The sequence below is a fragment of the Phycodurus eques genome, chromosome 15 (genome assembly GCF_024500275.1).
Source record: "Phycodurus eques isolate BA_2022a chromosome 15, UOR_Pequ_1.1, whole genome shotgun sequence".
Lineage (NCBI taxonomy): Eukaryota > Metazoa > Chordata > Actinopteri > Syngnathiformes > Syngnathidae > Phycodurus > Phycodurus eques.
This window is the reverse complement of record NC_084539.1, coordinates 19,748,842-19,768,148: the sequence shown is the minus strand read 5'-3', so window position 1 is coordinate 19,768,148 and position 19,307 is coordinate 19,748,842. Positions and strand designations below refer to the sequence as shown.

General features: G+C 44.6%; 2 protein-coding genes across 6 annotated transcripts in view; one reads left to right on the top strand and one right to left on the bottom strand.

Moving 5' to 3' along the window:
* Window positions 1-4,059: 4,059 nt before the first annotated feature.
* On the top strand, window positions 4,060-14,879 carry LOC133413814 (E3 ubiquitin-protein ligase RNF34-like). Of its 3 annotated transcripts, none has more exons than XM_061698649.1 (7): window positions 4,060-4,181; window positions 7,162-7,380; window positions 9,322-9,783; window positions 11,172-11,448; window positions 11,534-11,557; window positions 12,400-12,441; window positions 12,550-14,879. In XM_061698649.1, the coding sequence occupies exons 1-7, from the start codon at window positions 4,176-4,178 to the stop codon at window positions 12,732-12,734; spliced, it is 1,215 nt and encodes a 404-aa protein (XP_061554633.1). In that variant the 5' UTR covers window positions 4,060-4,175; the 3' UTR covers window positions 12,735-14,879. The 3 variants fall into 3 exon arrangements, with proteins under 3 accessions (XP_061554633.1, XP_061554635.1, XP_061554634.1); XM_061698650.1 differs by lacking the exon at window positions 4,060-4,181 and adding an exon at window positions 6,764-7,074; XM_061698651.1 differs by lacking the exon at window positions 7,162-7,380.
* Window positions 14,880-14,890: 11 nt separating this feature from the next.
* Window positions 14,891-19,307, bottom strand: part of LOC133413807 (lysine-specific demethylase 2B-like) — a 29,588-nt gene continuing 25,171 nt past the window's right edge. For all 3 annotated transcript variants that reach the window (XM_061698632.1, XM_061698633.1, XM_061698634.1), the window contains 2 exons: window positions 18,729-18,947; window positions 14,891-17,408 (listed from right to left, as the gene is read on the bottom strand). In XM_061698632.1, coding sequence (XP_061554616.1) covers window positions 17,209-17,408; window positions 18,729-18,947 — 419 coding nt within the window. In that variant the 3' untranslated portion in view covers window positions 14,891-17,208. The remainder of the gene's footprint in view (window positions 17,409-18,728; window positions 18,948-19,307) is intronic.

Here is a 19,307-nt window from a genome sequence, read left to right as displayed (position 1 = left end):
CTGGCTTGTGCCCCCCATAGGGCTGCATTAAATGAAGAACGGGAGTGTCAGGTGGAAAACATTTAGAGGCAGGAAGCCTTTGAGGCTTTCACAGTTTCACTTAAACACAGTATAAAACACAAGTAAACACCTTTCATTCACAAAATGTCTAATACTGCTTTAATACATTGGCATTACGATTCCCAATTTAGAAACTATCGAAGACTAAAACGTGATCCCTTGAAACACGAACCTTTGAACCCCGCGACGTCAACCCTGAGTGGAAATCGCTCACCCACTAACAGATTCACTCAACTATCTCATCTGACTTAAGGCTCGCCGCACATCGAGTGACTCAGCTGCGCACAAGGCGACCCTTACACACATGCAAACTGGCCCCGTTGTCCGAGAAGAAGCGGACGGCGCCGGCCACTGTAGTTGTATTGTAACGAAACAAAGACAGCAGAAGGGTGAGAAATAAGAAGAGTTTGGAGATGATTGAGAGGCTGCTGGCAATTATCAACTCGTTCCGCTCATTGACTTCACTGATGCCGTTAGGGGACGGGGACTCTCCACGCTTCGCTTTTTCACCACCAGTACGTATGAAATTTTAAATATGCAGTACAGTACTGTAGTTAACTACTAGTGTCAAACACAGCACATACTGAATTGGTACAGCTTGGCGGCGGCCGGCTGGACGTCACTTCGTACTTGTAATTGTAAATGTAATTTATTTATTTTTTTGCCGTGAAAGCTCATGTGATACGACACGCCACTTTTGATTGGACATTGCCGCCGCGATGTTGCCACGCTGTTCACCTACGATTCAAACGTCGAGTCACAGGAAAACGAGTTGCCGACAGTCGGCCACTCCTGAGAACTGATCGCGCGACTGACTCACTCGAGTAACTGAAGTAACTCAACGAACTCACTCAGTTAACGTAACCAACAACTAATGTACCCACTCAACTAACTCACCTAATCTAGCGTACAAGTAACTCAACTCACTCGATCATCGAACCCACTCACTCAATTTACTTAGTCATTCCACTCCGCTAACTTACTCAAATCACTCACCTAACTCAAACGACAACTGCTTTACTCACTCATTTCTGCAACTAACACACCTAGTCTCACGTACTCAAGCCACTCACATAACTCAACAACTTCTTCACTCAACTCAGTTACTCACGTAACTCAGCTAGCCCTATTACTCAACTAACTTACTCATGTAACTCACCCAACAACTAACGGACTCAACTAACATAATCCAACCTACTTACTAAAGTATCTCGCACACCTAACAAACTCAACCAGCAACGAAATGACTCACTCAACAAACTTAATCAAGTCACTCAACTAAATTACTGAAGTACCTCATTCACCTAACTTAACCAAAGACTAATTTATTCACTCAACTAACTTGTGCCTCCAACTCCCTCCTCGAACTCACTCAAAAACTCATTTACTAACTTTACTCACGCAGCTAATATTACTTAGCAAATTCATTTACTCAAGTAACTCGGCTAACCATCTTACGCAAATGACTCACTCATCTGACTCAACTCCTTTTAAAGATAAATGAATGCTCACACCGGGGGACTGGCACAACTTTTTTTGTCCCCCTCAGCAAAATCAACAAATAAGAAACAATTTCAATTCTAAACGTGGCAATTTGTAACAACCTTTCTTTATTTCCAATGCTGGGCCAGTTGCTAGTTGAACTCATTGGCTCTTTAGGAAAGGGTAGCTACGCCATCTAGTGGCATAAAAAGATGTGCACAATCTAAGGTCAGAGCTTGATCGTGCATAAAAAATAAATAAATAAATAAATAAAATAAAATAAAAAATAAAAAAAGATTTATGATAACGTTTTGATTTTCAAATGACCTCAGCTGGGGCAAACACTTATTTGTGGGAGTGAAGATTGTGCGAAACCCGTTTGTGGGCAAACAAATGATCGTTGGTCACGATCGTCTTCTGTTATCAGTATTTGTAAGTTTTCATTTTGACACTGCAGTACTAAAATGGTCACATTCGGTTGGTATTTTTACACAGGAAGAAGAATTTGGTTCATTTATAACCAACAAAAAAGAGCACTGACAACGGAGGACAGAAGGAGCGGACCCACATCAGGAAGGCTCTTTTGTCAAACCTGCCAAGAGAAGAAAAGCCACTACACCCGAACCCAACCCACCAAAACCCTCAGACAAAATCTGCTTCACCGCAAGGACAAAATCCCAAGAAGCAAACTCAGCAATGTTATTTACGCAGTGCAGTGAGGAGTGCAGTGACCTCTGCATTGGAGAGACTAAGCAGCCGCTGCACACGCGTGTGGCGCAACGTCGATGGAAGGCTTCGTCGGGTCCAGAATCTTCATTTACAACACCGTCCAAATTCTGGGAACAGGAAACAAGTATTCCACTGCCCATCGCCCCCCCCACCAAATGTATACAACATTTCATTGAAGTTGCTTTTGAAGCTTGTAAGTAATCCCGCCCATTCGCATTCAACCAAACACAAAGCATCGGACACAAGTCAACAGGTGAAGCAATTCAAGACTCAGCAGGTATCCGAACACTTCAGCTTAAGTCAACCACGACGTTGAATCAAACCCGTCCCCCTTCGCCAACGTCGATGTTCCTGGCAGCGCCGAGGAATATCCGTGCTAAAGTGTGTCACTTGTGGCCCGAGGGCCTCGGAACATACTTAAAACGAAACGGCAGCGAAATTAAACCGACGGCGGGTCACTATTGACGCGATATGGCGCCGAGGATTTCAAAGGGGCATTTGCATCATTTCTGCGCTTGCCTGCAGCATAAGATGAAGTCTCGCACCCAAATGCGGCCCATTATTATAAAGCGGGAGCTGCCGGAATTATCTTCCTCTCCCGAGGCACACTTGGCCCTGGATGATGATGATGATGATGATGACGATGACGACGATACCGGCGGCCACCTCCAAAGTCGAACAATTGGGAGTTAAACCAAAATTAGGCTGCGATAAATCCTAATAATCGAGATGAATCATGTTTTTTTTTTGTTTTTTTTTGTGCCCGATTATTCTGAGCGATGGTGATGAGTTAAACGGGGTACACACATGCCGATAATCTTTCTCGCCACTCTTTAGAACAAAAGTCAGAAAAAAGATGAAAATGTGTTCAAACGTTATCCTGAGTGATTATCCTGTGGTCATTTTTCCTCCTGGGAAAACAGTCAATAATTATATGTACAAGCGAGGTACACACATACCGATAATCGGGTTGAAATTAATCATATTCAAAGTCAGAAATGATAGGATTATAGGATGTCGCTAAAAGATTATCCTGAGCGACGATGGTGTGGTGTGGGGTGTGCTAAGAGTGATTCTCGCTGACAATCGCAAATGTTAAACCTGTTAAATATTAGCGCTTAAAAATCCTAGTGTGTGTGTGTGTGTGTGTGTGTGTGTGTGTGTGTGTGTGTGTGTGTGCGTGTTCAACACCGAGTTGAACCTCAAAACGAGCGCTGGGATTTGGACCTGAAACGGAACGACAGTTTTTGAGGAGACACATTACGTACATTATTTTGTGGAATAGCGGTGAAACTTGTTGGAAAACAAGACAATTTTGAACAACGAGCGTTATTGTGTTGGATTTTGCGGGCTCCTCTCTGCTGCCCCCCTGTGGGCTTCCAGAGAGGAGCCCGCAGAACGACACAATTGCAATTTCTGCAATTGTGTAGCTCTGCAACCGTGCGTGAATTTTATGATACGTCAAAAACAAGCTCTACCTTCACCTCGTTTGACTGCTCAGGAGAAAATAAAAACGCCGTGTTGGAGGAAGGGGGGGGGGGGGGGGGGGGGGGGGGGGGGGGGGGGGGGGGGGGGGGGGGGGGGGGGGGGGGGGGGGGAGGAGGGAAGTGACGCGCGCGCCACGGGCTCGCACGTGTGCGTCTTTACGCACGCCGCTGATGCGTAAAGCCGGATTGGCCGCCGAGCGCACCAGCCCCCTTGCGCGCATTCTGATTGGCTGGCCGGGCCCGTCTTTGGGCATGACGTTATGCCGACACCACGCACACAATGCACAGACACAGAGAGGCGGGCAGGAGAGAGGGACGACGTCATGGTTGGACTCTGCGCGCGTGTGTGCGTGCGCGCGCACTTGCGATGATCGTGGCTCCTGCATTAGTCTGCACGTTCCTCACACGGGAGGCGCAATGAAGGTAAGGTGCCTGGTTTGGGTTTCCTCGGGGCTATATAAGGAGACGAGCTCCCACGCAGCAGCAGTGGTGGTTATTTTGGGGACTCGTCATGGGTTATCTCGGGTCACGGTGTGTGTGTTTCTATTGCTGTGTGTGTGTGTGTGGACGCAAAGCCGCCGCAGCCACCGTCCATTCATCGCTTTAATCCGCTCTCACGAGATGGCGGGGGCGCGCACCGGACTGGAGAAGTGGGGGCGAGTGTACGAGGGGGGGGGGGGGGGGGGGGATATTTGCGGGGGGCGTCTCGGGGATGACGCGTGGATCGCCCCTCACCTCCACACTGTGTCGGGGGGTTCTCCCGCGTGTGCGTGCGCGCGTGTGGCAGATGCAGGCTGCAGATGAGGCGATGACGTCACCCGCTCGAACACAACATCCAGTGCAAGCGGGATGCTGCCTTCCATGACAATGTCTCAAATGTGGGCTCCTCGATGAGCATCACCTTGCTATCGGATGAGTAGCCACATTTATTAATATTTGGTACAACTGAGATCTAACGCAAGGGCATTCCAGCTCACTTTCGATTGACGCTTGTCTAAAAATAGTCTTATTCTTGTGGTTGTACAGTGCAGTGGCATACGCCGCATCATACCGAGTGGGGCTGCAGCTATCAAGTCATTTTTGCTTGTTTCTTAGATTTTGTTTAATCGTTAAACAATGTCAAATTAAGAAGGGTGATCTCCTACTGAACAGAAATTGGGGGGGGGGGGGGGGGGGGGGGGGGGAACAACAACACACTTTTAGCTTTAGTGGAGCTTGAATGGAAAACAATGCTTTAGCGATCGATTAATCGAGTAATGGATGGAGTAATCGATTCACCAGCCTTTTGAAAAAGTTCCCGGTTCCTGATTAATGCGACGGGCTGAGTTTGCTTCGGGTTTCCTGGTTTTGTCTGCGGCACGTCAGAAAAGAGGTAAAAAAAATAAATAAAAATGTCGTAGTCAACTTCAATGTGGTGAAAGTCGAAGTCGATGAGTCGATGTCAATGCTGATTTATCATATTTTTTCAGCGCGGTGCGGCCGTCCCCAACTTTTTGTGCGACACAGACAGGTTTCACGTAAAGACATATTTCGGCGGACAGGCACAGAAACAAACAAAACAACAAAAACAAGATTCAAAATACAATTACATCATTTTGTTGTTTCTTGTCTTGTATTCTTCATTTCTTGAGATGGGGACTTTTTGAGTTTTCATGAGCTGTAAATCATAATCCTCAAAACTGTACAAAACAAAACGGCTACAAATTTCAGTCTCTGCGTCGTAGATATAGTATCTGAGTTTCACTTTTGTGTGACTTCCATTTGGCCAAAGCGCATTATGTCTGTCGGCCGAAATTTAAAAAGAAATCGAATTAGTGTAGCCGTAAAAGAGAGTCATGCAGGTTTCTCCTGATGTATTCTTTTGGTTTTGTCTTTTTGTGCCGCACGACGATCCTCGCGGCTGTCGATTTTATTCTGAGCGCTGGGACTGTTTTTTTTTTTTGTGTGTGTGTGTTTGTGTTTTTTTTTTTTCCAGTCCCGCCTTGAGGTCCCCTAAATCTCTTTATTATGCAGGAACACATTTCAACACCGCTCAGTCGCAGCTTGAGTTTTATCTGCGTTCGTTCCAGACGTCACGCTTGAGATTTGACTCGACAGCGCATCGACGAATTTGTGCGCTGTACATTTGCGTTTCCTGGCGTAACTGTTAGATAAAACCTATAAGGTCGTGCATTTATGCATTCAAGTTCTGGCTTTTCTCCTTTGTGCCTCAGCGAAGAAAACACTCGTTCAGTACAGGGGCAATAAGTCTCATGTCTGTATTATATTGAGGTTTCCTCAAAGTAGACGTCAGAAGGAAACAATAATCCTGTGCTTTTCAAAGTATGGTACGCAGGCTCCACCTTGTGGTATGTAAAAGAATTCCTCATTTAAATGTTCAAACTGTGCATTATGTTACAGTGGGCTTCAACTTAAAACAAATTGTATTTTAAAAAAAACCAAGAAAAAAAAAAAAAAAAACCATCCAGTACATTTGGTCGAGGCTATGAATCTCAAACATTCAAAATTTGAATTTTCCCCACCAAAATGTGATTTTTGTTCCCACAAATTCTGCCACTTGATGTTTCCGTTCAAACACAAATTTACCTTTGCGCTATTGTCCTGTCGAAATAACGTCCGCCGGCATTATTATCATTTAGTTTTATCCAGAAATGTGCTTCTTCTTCTCTTTATATTTTTGGGGATTTGCAAACGGCCTAATCGCCGTCTTTTTTTTTTTTGTGTGTGTGTTTTTTTTTCCTAATCACAGCTTCACGGTCATTCCCCTGCGACATTTATATTACTCTTAACTGTAACGTGTATGTCGTGTAAATCCTGCGACCAAACAAAGAAACGCCAATGAAAACAAAGATCTGCGCACTATTAAATTACTCCATAATCAACATTATGGAGTCGGGCCCGCAGGGTTTGAGCTCCCCTCCCCCCCCCCCCCCCCCCCCCCCCCCCCCCCCCCCCCCCCCCCCCCCGCCGCATATAGCGACTCGTTCCCGGGATTACGCAAGCGGTCCCTAAGCGGATGGCCGAGGCCACGTCACGGCGTGTTTGTGACAACCCGGAGCCGGGAGGGGAGCCAGGGGTGAATTCCTGCATTGTGCGGCGCAAAGAGCTTCACAATGCGCTCCTGTACGCGTGGCGACAAACGATTGACACGGCCTGGTAGAGGAGTGGGAGACGTCGTCCCCGAACAAACAATGCAAAACACCATAGGCGGGCTAACGGACGGCATCGACCTTGCGGCGTTAGAACCCTTTAACCCCTGGGTTTCACTGTTATAAACGTTATGGGGAAGAAAATGGACGCCGCCCGTGGTTAAAGCGTACGTAACGTTGTTATACTTTTCTCTTATTGTTTGGACGTGACGAGTTTATTACAGGGACAATAAATGTGCGTTTGTGCCCGGCAGGCGGGGGCCTCGTCCATGTGGGCGTCATGCTGCGGGCTGCTGAACGAGGTGATGGGCACGGGCACGGTGCGGGCGCAGCAGCCCGGCTTCGGCGCCGGGGCCGGGCCTTTCCGCTTCGCCCCTAGCGCGGGGTACTCCACGTACCCTCCCGCCGGCTCGGGGAGCGCTGGGCAACTGTGCAAGGCCTGCGGACTGGCGTTCTCAGTCTTCAGACGCAAGGTAAACCGCAGCGGAGCGGAGGTCCACTTTTTAATGGCGCAGTGCTTCTGTGTGCCAGTCGGACGGGCACGTGCCGGCGTCCTGCATGCTCTCGCCGCACGACGGACCCCCCCTCAAAGCCGACCCCCCCCCCCCCCGCGCATGTGCTCATTTGTGTGTCAGCGGGATATTTTCAGTGCACCTTTTAATAAGTGTCGATGGGATTAGCAGCAAGTGATTGCAGGGAAGGTGTCGGCGACGGTGCGGAAGCGCGACACATTTGCGCGACGGCGATAAGCGAATGTTTACCAATTGGGCTGACCTCCTTTTCGCATCCATTTGAAGCGTCGACCCACTCAGTTGCTCAGCGTCGAAGTGGATGGAGAGTCGCCACGAGCTGCACGTGATGTTTATTTCACACTTTGCTGTAACTCCACACAAACGTGAAGCGCCGTGCGTACGTTTCCAAATGTCCTGGAAAGAAATGGACTCAAGTGCGTACCAGCCACCGCGGTGTTTCTTCATCAGGTAGACTGCGTGATGATTGGCACTTCCGAGTTAAATCGCATCAGGATTTCCGTCTCTGAGTACAAACAGCAGCTGCAATGAGCTCGGTGCCGCCTTCGGGGGCCACTTTTGCGTATCAAAGTTTGCGTCGAGTTTAGCTTATTTATAAGGCGTCACGAGAGGCGGCGCCGAACCCGTTACAACGCCGAGACGAGTCAGACATGCAGTATTTAAGGGCAGCTTATTAAATGATGCCCGAGCGGTATTAAAAAGAATGACTGATGACGTCCCTCGGGTGCCACTTTGAAGAGACCGCGTGAAGAGCTGACGCTGGAAATGCCGTAGAATGAACTGAAATGTAGAAAATGTGGAAAGGAAAAAAAACCAACATCAACAAAAGCCATTATCCTATAACGTGAATAGAACGGAAAATGCGAAAGGTCCGTGCCAACTCGGGCTGCAGCCGAGCTATCAAATATTTTTACACTCAATTACGGTCTCGATTATCCCATCGATGAATGAAGTGCATTTTTAAACAACAAAATGTGCGCGTGAGGTTCGTGTAATATCGTTGTCCACTTGGAGTCGCAATCCTCACATCCCCCTGCGAACATATCTATGGCGTTTCAGCGTGTGCGTCTTTAGAAGGCGGGGCCAGGCCTGGTGAGTGACGTGGGCGTCAGCGAATGAGAGTGTAGAGTTGCCTGCTGTTCTGCTCGGGTTCGTGGCTGGCTGTCGACCGGCTAACTGTCAGCCAGTCTGCGTGTCGAATGAGTGCCAGTTGTGGCCACAGCAGCTCGTGTATGAATGTGCTTATTATGTGTTTTTGTGGTTGTTTTTTTTGGGGGTGACATTTTTTGTTCAATAGAGCGATTGAAAGTGCACGAGTGGCTGCGTCTGTCCGTGACCCTTTCTGAGGACATTACAGTACATTCTAGCTCATGGTGGTGGGCTATGTTAAAGTAGCGACAAGCTGCGAAACACTTCGTTTGTGTCTCCAGCTCTGTATTATACTGCCCTCTGGTGGCTCAGGCGCGCACACCAGGAGGAGCAGCACAAAGACAATTCAATCGAAGCAAAAAATGGGGCGAAAACAATTTTAATTCTACTTAACTATGTCATTACTGTGTTTTTTTTAATATATATATATATATATATAAATTACAATATGATGTTATTTTTCTTATTTGAAAGGACTACTAAAAATGTATTTTGTGAACGTGAAGTGTATTTTTTGGGAGGTATTTATGCGCAGTATGAATATGGAGAAACCAAAAAAATCCGTGTAACACAAATAAGACGTGCATACGTATTCGCAGCCATTGCTCAAGACTTTGTTGATGCATCTTGGGCAGCAATTAGAGTCTCAAGTCTTTCCGAAGACAATGGCACAAGTTTCTTCGGGCGGCTTATTGACCTCACACAATGACTGTCGGCGTCGTCTCCCCTCGACAGCACGTGTGCTGCGACTGCAAGAAGAGCTTCTGCGCGCTATGCTCGGTGCTGCAGGAAAACCTACGCTGCTGCGCCACCTGCCACCTGTTGCGGGGCACCGCCTTCCAGAGGCCGCGCCTCATGCAGCTGCGCGTCAAGGACCTGCGGCAGTACCTGCTGCTGCGCAACATCCCCACCGACACTTGCAGGGAGAAGGAGGACCTGGTGGACCTGGTGCTGCGCCACCGGGGCACCGGAGAGGCCCCCCGACCCGTCGTGCTGGTGGAGGAGGAGGATGAGGAGGGGGACGGAGACACGGCCGAGGAACAGGCGGAGGAAGACGACGAAGACGATACAGACAGTCTCCGCTCGCGCGCCGCCTCGCCGCCCTCCACCGCCGGCTCTGCTTCCGAACAGTCGCTCGGATCCGCCTCTCAGGGAGTCGCGCTCAGCCCGAGTGATAGCTCGGGCGCCCCGAGCCAGGTGCGGCACGCACACGCATGGCATTGTATTTTTTTGAATTGAAAAAAAAAAATAATAATAACAATAATCTATATTATGTTGTCATTTTCTTCTCACAAAAAAAAAAAAAAAAAAAGTTTTTAATTTTTTTTTTTTTTTTTTTTTTAATACAAACGGCGTCATACAATTGAAACAATTGGTTCGAGTCAATAAATGGCCCATCTGTCCCTTTTAAAAATCTAAAAAAAAAAAAATGTTTTGCTGTCGACGCTCGTCGAGCTGAATTCAATCACGTTGATTTTCTCTTCACTCACTATGAAAAGTCTTCACGGCACTGATTCTGCATTCATGCGACAGCTGCAAGCGGCAGCGTTGACTCTCTTACTGTCAACGTGGTGTGTGCGTGTGCGTGTGCGTGTGCGCGCGCGCGCGCGTGCAGCGTTGCAGACCGGCGAGCGAGGCGGCTTAAGCCCTTTGGCTTTTTTTAGGTCGGTTACATGGGCTGAGAGTCAGTTATGTAACGCGCACGCAGGTTGACAACTCCCCGCAGCAACGCAGCCGACTCCGAACGCTACACTAAACACGACATTAACACGACATTAAAACACTAATAAAAACTAAAAAAAAAACAAAAAAAAAAACTTCTTTAGGTTGGCATCAAGGAAAGAAAGAAGAAAGGGAGGAAGGACAGGAACAAGGGTGCAGGAAGGCAGGATAGAAAGGAGGGAGTGTGGAAGGAAACAAGGATGTCAGAAGGGAGGAAGCAAGGACGGCCGAAGGAACAAAGGGGCTCGCTGCCGTTTTTAGGGTCCGCACCAAGAAAGGAAGGAAGGAGGAAAGGAAAGGAAAGAAGAAATGAATCGATACATTTGCGCCTCCGCGGTTTCCGTTACCCGCCGCTGGCGCCCTGCCGAGCACACATGCGGCGAAGTTTCAACGGGGTCTCCTCTCGTATTAGATAACTGAGCAGATGTGCGGCGAGCGCGAGCGAGGGCGGCGGTCCGTCTGTGCGGTATTGCGAGTCGGACCGTAATGAGGCGCGTCGTGGGCCGGTGTCGAGAGCGCTCGGTTCACTTTGAACTTTCGTGACTTTCGAGCCTTGAAACGGATTCTGACAGTGTTGACATTGAAGGGCCCATGCCATCCTTTTTTATTTAAACATTTTTAATTTTTTTTTTAAAGAATCTTTGATGTCATTTTATCAGCTTTGCAAGAGAATTTGGGTTGAAAATGCCCAGGATGTCCTCTTCAGCGAGACGCCCGGGTCCCTTTTGCTTATTTAGTTTGTACATTGAATTGTATTTCATTCTGTTACTTTTACAGCGTTGCAATTTGAGACGAAAAGTTGCACACCGACTCATGCGGCCGAAGCCAACAATTGTTCCTGACTTGCCCTTTCAAAATGTTAGTTTTCCCCTCAGGAGCAGGAGGACACGCCCACCGCCTCGCTCCTCGATCTGGCGCACACGGAAAGCGCGACGGCGGCGAGCCCGGCGACGCAGAGGAGGATCCGCGCCTCGCTGTCGGACTTGGACGACGAGGGAGCCATCGAGAGGCTGTCGGTGCGCCAGCTCAAGGAAATCCTCGCCAGGAACTTCGTCAACTACTCGGGCTGCTGCGAGAAGTGGGAGCTGCTGGAGCGCGTGCATCGCCTCTACAGAGAAAACGAGCACAACAGGAAGTCTCGTAAGCGCCGGCGGTTTTACCACAAATATGGATTTTACACGTCGGCATTTTAACGTGGCCTCTTGTCGCTCTTTTCTTCTTTTAGTGGAAAATGTGAGCATTACTGCAGGTAAACACTTCTTCGCCGTCCTATTCTGGAATACGGAGAAAAAGTTAGGGATCATTTTGGGGTACAGTATTATATTGTCACTGACCAATGAAAAACATCTGGAAACGACTTTTTTCGGTGGTTTGGAAAACAACATTTGGGCGAGGCATGCTTAATTTATTTAAAGAAAAAACGTAATGCATTTGAAATTGGTTGTTTTAATTGCAAACCAATTAAAAACATACATACAAATAGGATATTTATTAAAAAAACAAAAAAAAAATTCAAACGATTGTGATACGTTGGTTTTTTTTTTAATCTAAGAAAAATATTTTAAAAACGTTTTTTAGATGAATGTTTTTTATTCGAAAAGTAATTTTAAAATTTTAAAATTTTAAAAATATATAATATTTATTGGTAACTGTTTTACCAAGACCGATACTTCAGAATGTCACACTGTTGCAAGCAGTTTCATCATATCTTTAGCCATGATTGTATAATGAAACCTTTCCGGTTTCAGGTCAATAAGGATTACCAAAATGATATGCTAACTGCCAGAATAGTCATTATTATTATTATTATTTTTTTTTTACAAATATTTAAAAAAATAGCACGACTGTATTTAGAACAAAATGTGTTTTCACAGCACGCTTCTTCATTCTAATAATGTCGTTTTAATGAATTGATTTTGAAAACATTTGGATCGTCATGCTTTCTTTGCAGGTGGATACTGTATGACTGAATACCCGTCCCTTAAAATAAAATACAAATTGTAATTTTGTGAATGTTCTCAAAAGGCCATTCCCGTATTCTGAAACCTGTCTTTTTTTTTTCTCCTTTTTTTTCTCTCTCTGTCTACCAAGTGGTTGCATATCCTCCACCTCTGTGCAACAGTGCCGTTGGAGGTAAGTTATAATCAACTTATATTGTTTTACTTTAATTTGAAGGCAAAAACATTCCCGAAAAAAGTCAATTCAAGTATTTTTATGGCGACCGTTATCGATGGTCCGCAGACGGCGGGAAAGCCCAGTTGGCCTCGGACGAGAACCTGTGCCGCATCTGCATGGACGCCATCATCGACTGCGTTCTCCTGGAGTGCGGCCACATGGTGACCTGCACCAAATGCGGCAAAAGGATGAACGAGTGCCCCATCTGCAGGCAGTACGTGGTGCGGGCCGTGCACGTCTTCAAGTCCTAAAAAAATACAAGTACAAAAAAAAACTGGGCCGCCAGAGACCCTTGAAAATGGCGCGAGTGGCTTGGACCGGCGGTTTTCCTGGGACACGGCAGGGGTTCGAGTCGCCGCGGTTGACACGACCGCTTGTTGGTCGACCTCAACACGTGCAATACCGTTAAGAAAAAAAAAAATAATCATCATAATAATTTTTCTTACTGTGGAAAATGTCTTTTGGTTCTAGTTTAACAGCACATCTTACGTTAGCAGAAGATGCCAAATAACATGCCTGTACTCTCATACCTTTAACTTTGCATAGCCAGCAAGCTTGGAATGACGGTTCGTATTCAAACCATAGAAAGCAGTACAATAAGGGTGTTTTGTTTTATATATATATATATATATATATATATATATATATAGGGTGTAATGATTCGTTTTGGCAGCCATTCAATCATATCACAATTTGTTTTGCCGATTCATCCAAGGACGGTTTGATACAATTCAGCGTTTGGAAATCGATTCAGTCACTTTTTGGGTTTTTTTTTTTTTTTTTAGCCAAAAATTTTAACCATAGCGACTGTGAAATAAACACCTGGATGTCAGACAGGTCATGTGAAATTTCCTAAATTGCTTTGGTTTCTTGTAAAGTTATCAGTTAAAATGAATTATGGATAGAATAAACGAACAAGCACTCATGGCAAATGTATTTACAGTTTTGCTGAAGTATATCCGTGATGGAATTTCGTGTTCGCCAACCTTTTAGCTCGTAGACGACCGCGGTCAACAAACCGTTTGCTTGCATGTCCGTCATGTTCTAGCCTCGATTGTTTTTGACGACTGCAAAACCAAAACATGTTTATATTTCAGATTTAAGCTTCGCTGGACGTTCCGCGAGTTAAGTTTTGCACCTGCTCTTTGCGCCGCCATATTTCCTGCGCTGCGCATTCTACAAGGGATCTTGGGAGATATAGTTTGCTTCGCAGAACCGCCCCACTCAATAGCGCCGGAAGAAAACTACAGATTGAAACTCCCAAGATCCCGTGCGACGTCACAGACAGGAAAACATAATCGAGTTACGGCTTTGTCATTAAAAGTGCTAGAAAAAAAACACAAACGCACATCCATTAAAAAAAGTCTGCCGTGATTAATCCAATGCATTATTTCCTAGTATCCATACAATAGATTGTTCACCTTTTAAAATGATTTAAAGGGATATAAAAAAAAACAACAACAAAAACCAATTGGATCGGAAGAGTATAAATCGATACCGGTACATCGATATAACCGATGAATCGTTACACCCTTAGTGTATGTATATACACACACATATGAAAAGCTCTACATTTTTATTTTATTATTTTTTAAAATTTGACCTTGCACGTTCAATTCTCATCAAATTGTATCAGACATGCTCTCGGGTTATCGGAGCGGTTACCCACAGCATACGTCCACAAAATGTCTTCTTTTTCATTTAGTTTGGAGTACTATAGCTTGGAACCCCGATTCTAAACTTCTGCTCAGGTCCGAGAAGGACGGGAAGCGAAACCTGCCGAGCGATATCGGTTTTTATGCCACCGATGTGATCGATAACAGCTGCTGCCTCCTCCTCGATCGTATCGTTGTTTTGTCACCCCGAGAGAGGTCATCGTCTGATTCACTTCGGTCTGTTATGCAAAGCAAGCCAGACACTTGTTTTCTGCTCATCCATCTTACAAAAAAAAAAAAAAAAAAAAAAGTGTGTGTGTGCGGGATATTACGCTGTTAATGTAAATGTGTTGCATAGAGATAGCCTCTATTGTTGTTGTTATTATGAATTAAACATATATTTTTACATGGACTAGCAGCGAGGCTCTGAGATTTATGAACAGAATGTATTTATGAGTTTAGTCAAGACTTTAAAATATATCTTCATGGGTCGATTTGTATTTTAAAAAAAAAAATGTTTGTCACACATTCCCAATTCACGTACGTTATTTTTTTTTCCATTATTGATTTAATGTGGCTGTTTGTCATTGGAAGATGTCACTCACGGGCAGCTACAATCTTCTGGCGGGCACTCATAACCCTGGATCTTTATATTTTGGAATGTTGGACCTTTTTATTTTGGTAAACAAAACAAAACAAAAAATGATTAGATTCAATAAAATTCAGTCAAATCTGATCGACCAGTGTCGTTTTTAAAAGGCTTTTAATATGTCAAACTCTTCCTAGAGGCTTTAAATGTGTACAACATTTACAGTCAACATATAGTACACGCACATAGTGGTTTATCCAGATGCAATAACAATGTAAACTTGTCTGCTGAACTTGAAAGTAAAAAAAAAAAACAAAAAAAAAAGTACAAAATTGGAATTAAACATGAAAATAAAAAAAAAGCCACATAGAAAGACATGGAAAAGTGCATTAAACTGTTCACTTTATACTTTACGCACAGCTTCAAATACAGCGGACCCCTGCATAATCGCAGTTCTGCATTCGGAAAATTATTTGCCGTTTTCTGGCCCGGTCCCACGCATATTTGCCTTTTTTTCAACACCAACAAAATGCCCACGCTAACCATAAGAGCGCGTCAACTATTTACGAATTTTCACTATTTGTGGTCAGGCTCGATCTATCTTAGCGAGTAGCCGGGGTCCACTGTACAATAGTGTCAAAATACTGATTGGATCATTCCAAAAATCCCTTCTTTTTCAGATAGAACTCAAAACTAACTTTTTTCCTATCACTCAAAAAAGGGGGCATTTTTTTAAACAACTTTTTGCAGGTTCTTCAAATAACAGGGTGGGAAAGTGACATACAGTATACCAATTGTATTTGTTTTTGTTTTTTTAATGCACATACTCTAAAACATTTGTTTTACCTCCGGAGCCTTTGATAAAAGCTCCGATAAATCAAGCTATCCCCAGCCCTAACTTTAAATGAATGTAATCTTTCTCTTTCAGGACTTTTATAGTGCGTCTCTGGTTTCAAACTAACGACAGCTGATTTTTTTTTTGTTTTTTTTTTTTGTTTAAACAGCAAGTGTACATGCTGAGCTAATAGCAAAACGTGTCCACAAATAACACGCTTAACGGAGGAATGACGACAAGAAGCTTTTAGCACAGAAGAAAACAAAATATATGTACAGCTCTGGGGGGGGGGGGGGGGGGGGGGGGGGGGGAATGAAGAGACCATTTTTTGTTAGACCCTCCACACCCACAATTTCTGCAAACGCTCTAAATGACAATATTTGAATTTGGGAGTTATGCTGTCAGTATTTAAAAAACGTGGATAGAGAAAGTCTACACCCCCCCCCCCCCCCCCCCCCCCCCGTTCAAATGCCAGGTTGTTTTGATATTAAAAAAATAAACGGAGATAAATCTATTTGGTTTCCTTACTGTGAGCTATAACCTGTACAACTCAATTGCCTTTTTGAAAATCTCTTCGAAAGGGAAAGTAAAATAAGTTGGTTGCATAAGTGTGCACATCCACTTAAAATTAAGACGCGGCTGTGTTCAGAATTAATAACCAATTACATTCAAACTCACGTTTAACGCGAGCCACCACACACTCGCCGCCATTTGAAGTGCCTCTCACTGAACCACAAATTAGGCTAAACTATGCTAGTAGGCTTTTCGAAACCGGGTAACAGGGTGTGCACACTTGCGCAACCACTATTTCACAATTGAATTTCACCTCCCGAAAAGATGGAAAAACTAAACTCGATTGAGCTCTACAATTTAGGTCACGTCAATGGCGAAAAGTTCAGAATGAATTTATCATGGTCTCATTATTTTATAACACAAAAACCTGGCATTTGAACCAGGGAGTGCCGACTTTTTATATCCACCGTTTACCTATAAACTGCAACATCATAATTTTGCAGTGGTCCCACCCCCCCAGACCTGCATAACTACAAGTGCAAGTCAATAAATTAGAATAAGGTAGAAACGTTAATTTGTTGCAGTAGTTCAATTCGAACTGATGCCAAAAAAAAAAAAAAACATATTTCCCACCATATTCTAATTTATTAACATTTACCGGTATATATGCTTTATACACTCTACAGTGTCGGCATTTGTGTAATAGGTGCAAGTAATAGAAGCTATACACACATAACAGTCATACAAATGTGCTTAAATAAATATAAAACAGAAAGACAAAAAAAAAAAACTCACACTGGGTATTGATTATCAATATCAGTAGTATAATACTGTACATGAATGTAGGAAACGCTTTCGGCTACAAAAATAGTCAATCTTGAACAGAAAAAAAAAATATATAAGAAATAAATAAAAACAACAGGCAGTCCCGGTCAAAAGTATAGAGACGCTTCTTTGTGCTATCGAATGGGAAGCTGTGTCTAAACGTTTGACAGGTACAGTAAATGTTCTTTAAATTGTACATTCTGGCTCAGTAGTTGGCAAGGAGACAACACACGGTGCTGCCCTCCTTCTTCTTCTTCCGCCTCTTCCTCCTCCTCCGGTGGTGCGCTGCCCCCGTGTGGCGAAGCGGATCAATCGCAGGCGGAGTGGGGTTGGATCCTCTGCAGCAGCTTGTCGTCGATCAGCTCGAACTGAACGCTGACCGACATTTCGGCCACGAAGCGCTGGCAGCCCTCCCTGCTCACCTGCTTGCAGAAGCGCAGGTCGATGCGGCGGATGCTGCCGCAGCGCTTGAAGTAGGTGAGCGACTGGTCGGTCACCCTGTTGCACACTGGGGCGGGGAACAGAAGCGGTGGATTATTCTAAGATTCCAAATCATTCTGGGTCATAAAATTGAAAAAAAAAACAAAAAAAATTCGAATTCATTCTGGGTCATGAAATAGAAAACAAAAAAAAATGATCGTGGGTTGCCTGGGAGCTCTCTGCAGGTAATGACACTTTGAATGTTTAATGGCACCCCAGAGAGACGGCAAAGTTAGAAACAGGCTATTTTGCGAAAATGTGTTTTAAAAAAAAAATTCAACAGGTGTACTATGAGAGCAAAGAGCGGCTTTAGTCAATTTACTATATCATCATTTGATAAGTAATATATTTACTATATATGGTGGTGCCTTGAGATACAAGTTTAATTCGTTCTTTGACCATTGTTGTAACTCAAAACACTTGTATCACTAATCCTCTTTCCCCATTGAAATGAACGGAAATGCCATTAATTTGTTCCAGCTTCCCCCCTCCAAAAAAACACTCCACACAATCTGCTTAATCAAGAATTTTAGGGGTTAAAAAAAAAATACTTTTTTTTTTTTTTTTACTTCAATGCAATTATAATGGCCGTCAATTATCCGCGGATTTTCACTCTGGAAGACCAGTCTAGTACTCAGACTCTTTTACTACAAAGCCATGTTGTTGTAACGCATGCACAATGTGGCTTGGCATTGTCTTGCTGACATAAGGAGGGACGTCCCTGAAAAGGATGTCGGCCCGGCCCCTATCCCCTGTGAATAGCACAGGTCCACTGTACTGTATAAACATACATGACATGAATAAAATGTAAAAAAAAAAAAAATCATTTCCCCCCCCCCCCATTTTCTGCTTCAAATTAATGGACATTTACGTCATGACACCGATGCAATTCGTTAGCCATTCTATGGCACTGTTTGTTAGCATTAGGCTAAACAGACTTAGAAATACACAGCATGTAATTCCTTGTTTTACATTTAGTTTGACAGTAAACATCTTGGAGTAGCTTTACACAGCTTGAAGCTTTTGTTTTTTGCGCGAAGACAAACAGCGTTCATACCTGAAATTTTAAAGTCAAAGCAAAATAAATAAATTAATAAATTGATCGAACGACAGCTTGTATCTCGAAAAATGCAAAATCACGTCACTCGTATCTCAAAGCGCCGCTGTATAGTGGGGGGGGGGGGGGGGGGGGGGGGGGGAGGAAAAAAGAAATGACTGAATGTAGCTTCTCCGCTTACTTCAACATAGTTCCTTGCCACCCAGATGTCACAACATGGAAAGTAATACTTTTATATTAGACGGGGCTTTGGCGCTGTACTTCAGTTTTCAGCCCCGAAAAGGCTCGCACCTGAGAGGTTAACGTCGGTCAGGGAGTCCCGCGTGGTGGTCCCGGCAGCGGTCAGGATGTTGACGGACTGGTCGGTGACGTGGTTGCAGTAGCTGAGGTCCAGCTTGGATAGCGCCGCCATGTGGCGGATGATGAGGCGCAGCGTGGCGTCGGTGACGTCCAGGCCGGCCAGACGCAGGTCCTCCACATTGCGCAGCTTGCTCCGGTTGTCCAGCTGGCCTGTAGGGAGCGATACCCAACGGAGTGATGTCAATTATGTAGAAACCCCAATTCCAATGAGGCTGGGACATTATGCAAAATGTAAATAAAAACTGAAATTACTGATTTACAAATCCTTTTATACCAATATTCCATTGAATACACTTGAAAGCCAAGATATTTAATGTTCGAACTGATGAACTTTGTTTTTTGGCAAATATTCGCTCATTTTGAATTTGATGCCTGCAACACGTTCCAAAAAAGCTGGCACGGGCACGTTTACCAATGTGTTTCATCACCTTTCATTTTAATAACACACAAAAAGCGTTTGGGAACTGAGGACACTAATTGCTGCACCTTTGTAGGTTGAATTCTTTCTCA

Coding starts and splice junctions, on each gene's coding strand:
- LOC133413814 (XM_061698649.1), top strand. Junction 9,784..11,171: donor GCTCGGGCGCCCCGAGCCAG/GTGCGGCACGCA, acceptor TCAAAATGTTAG/TTTTCCCCTCAGGAGCAGGA. Junction 11,449..11,533: donor CGAGCACAACAGGAAGTCTC/GTAAGCGCCGGC, acceptor TTCTTCTTTTAG/TGGAAAATGTGAGCATTACT.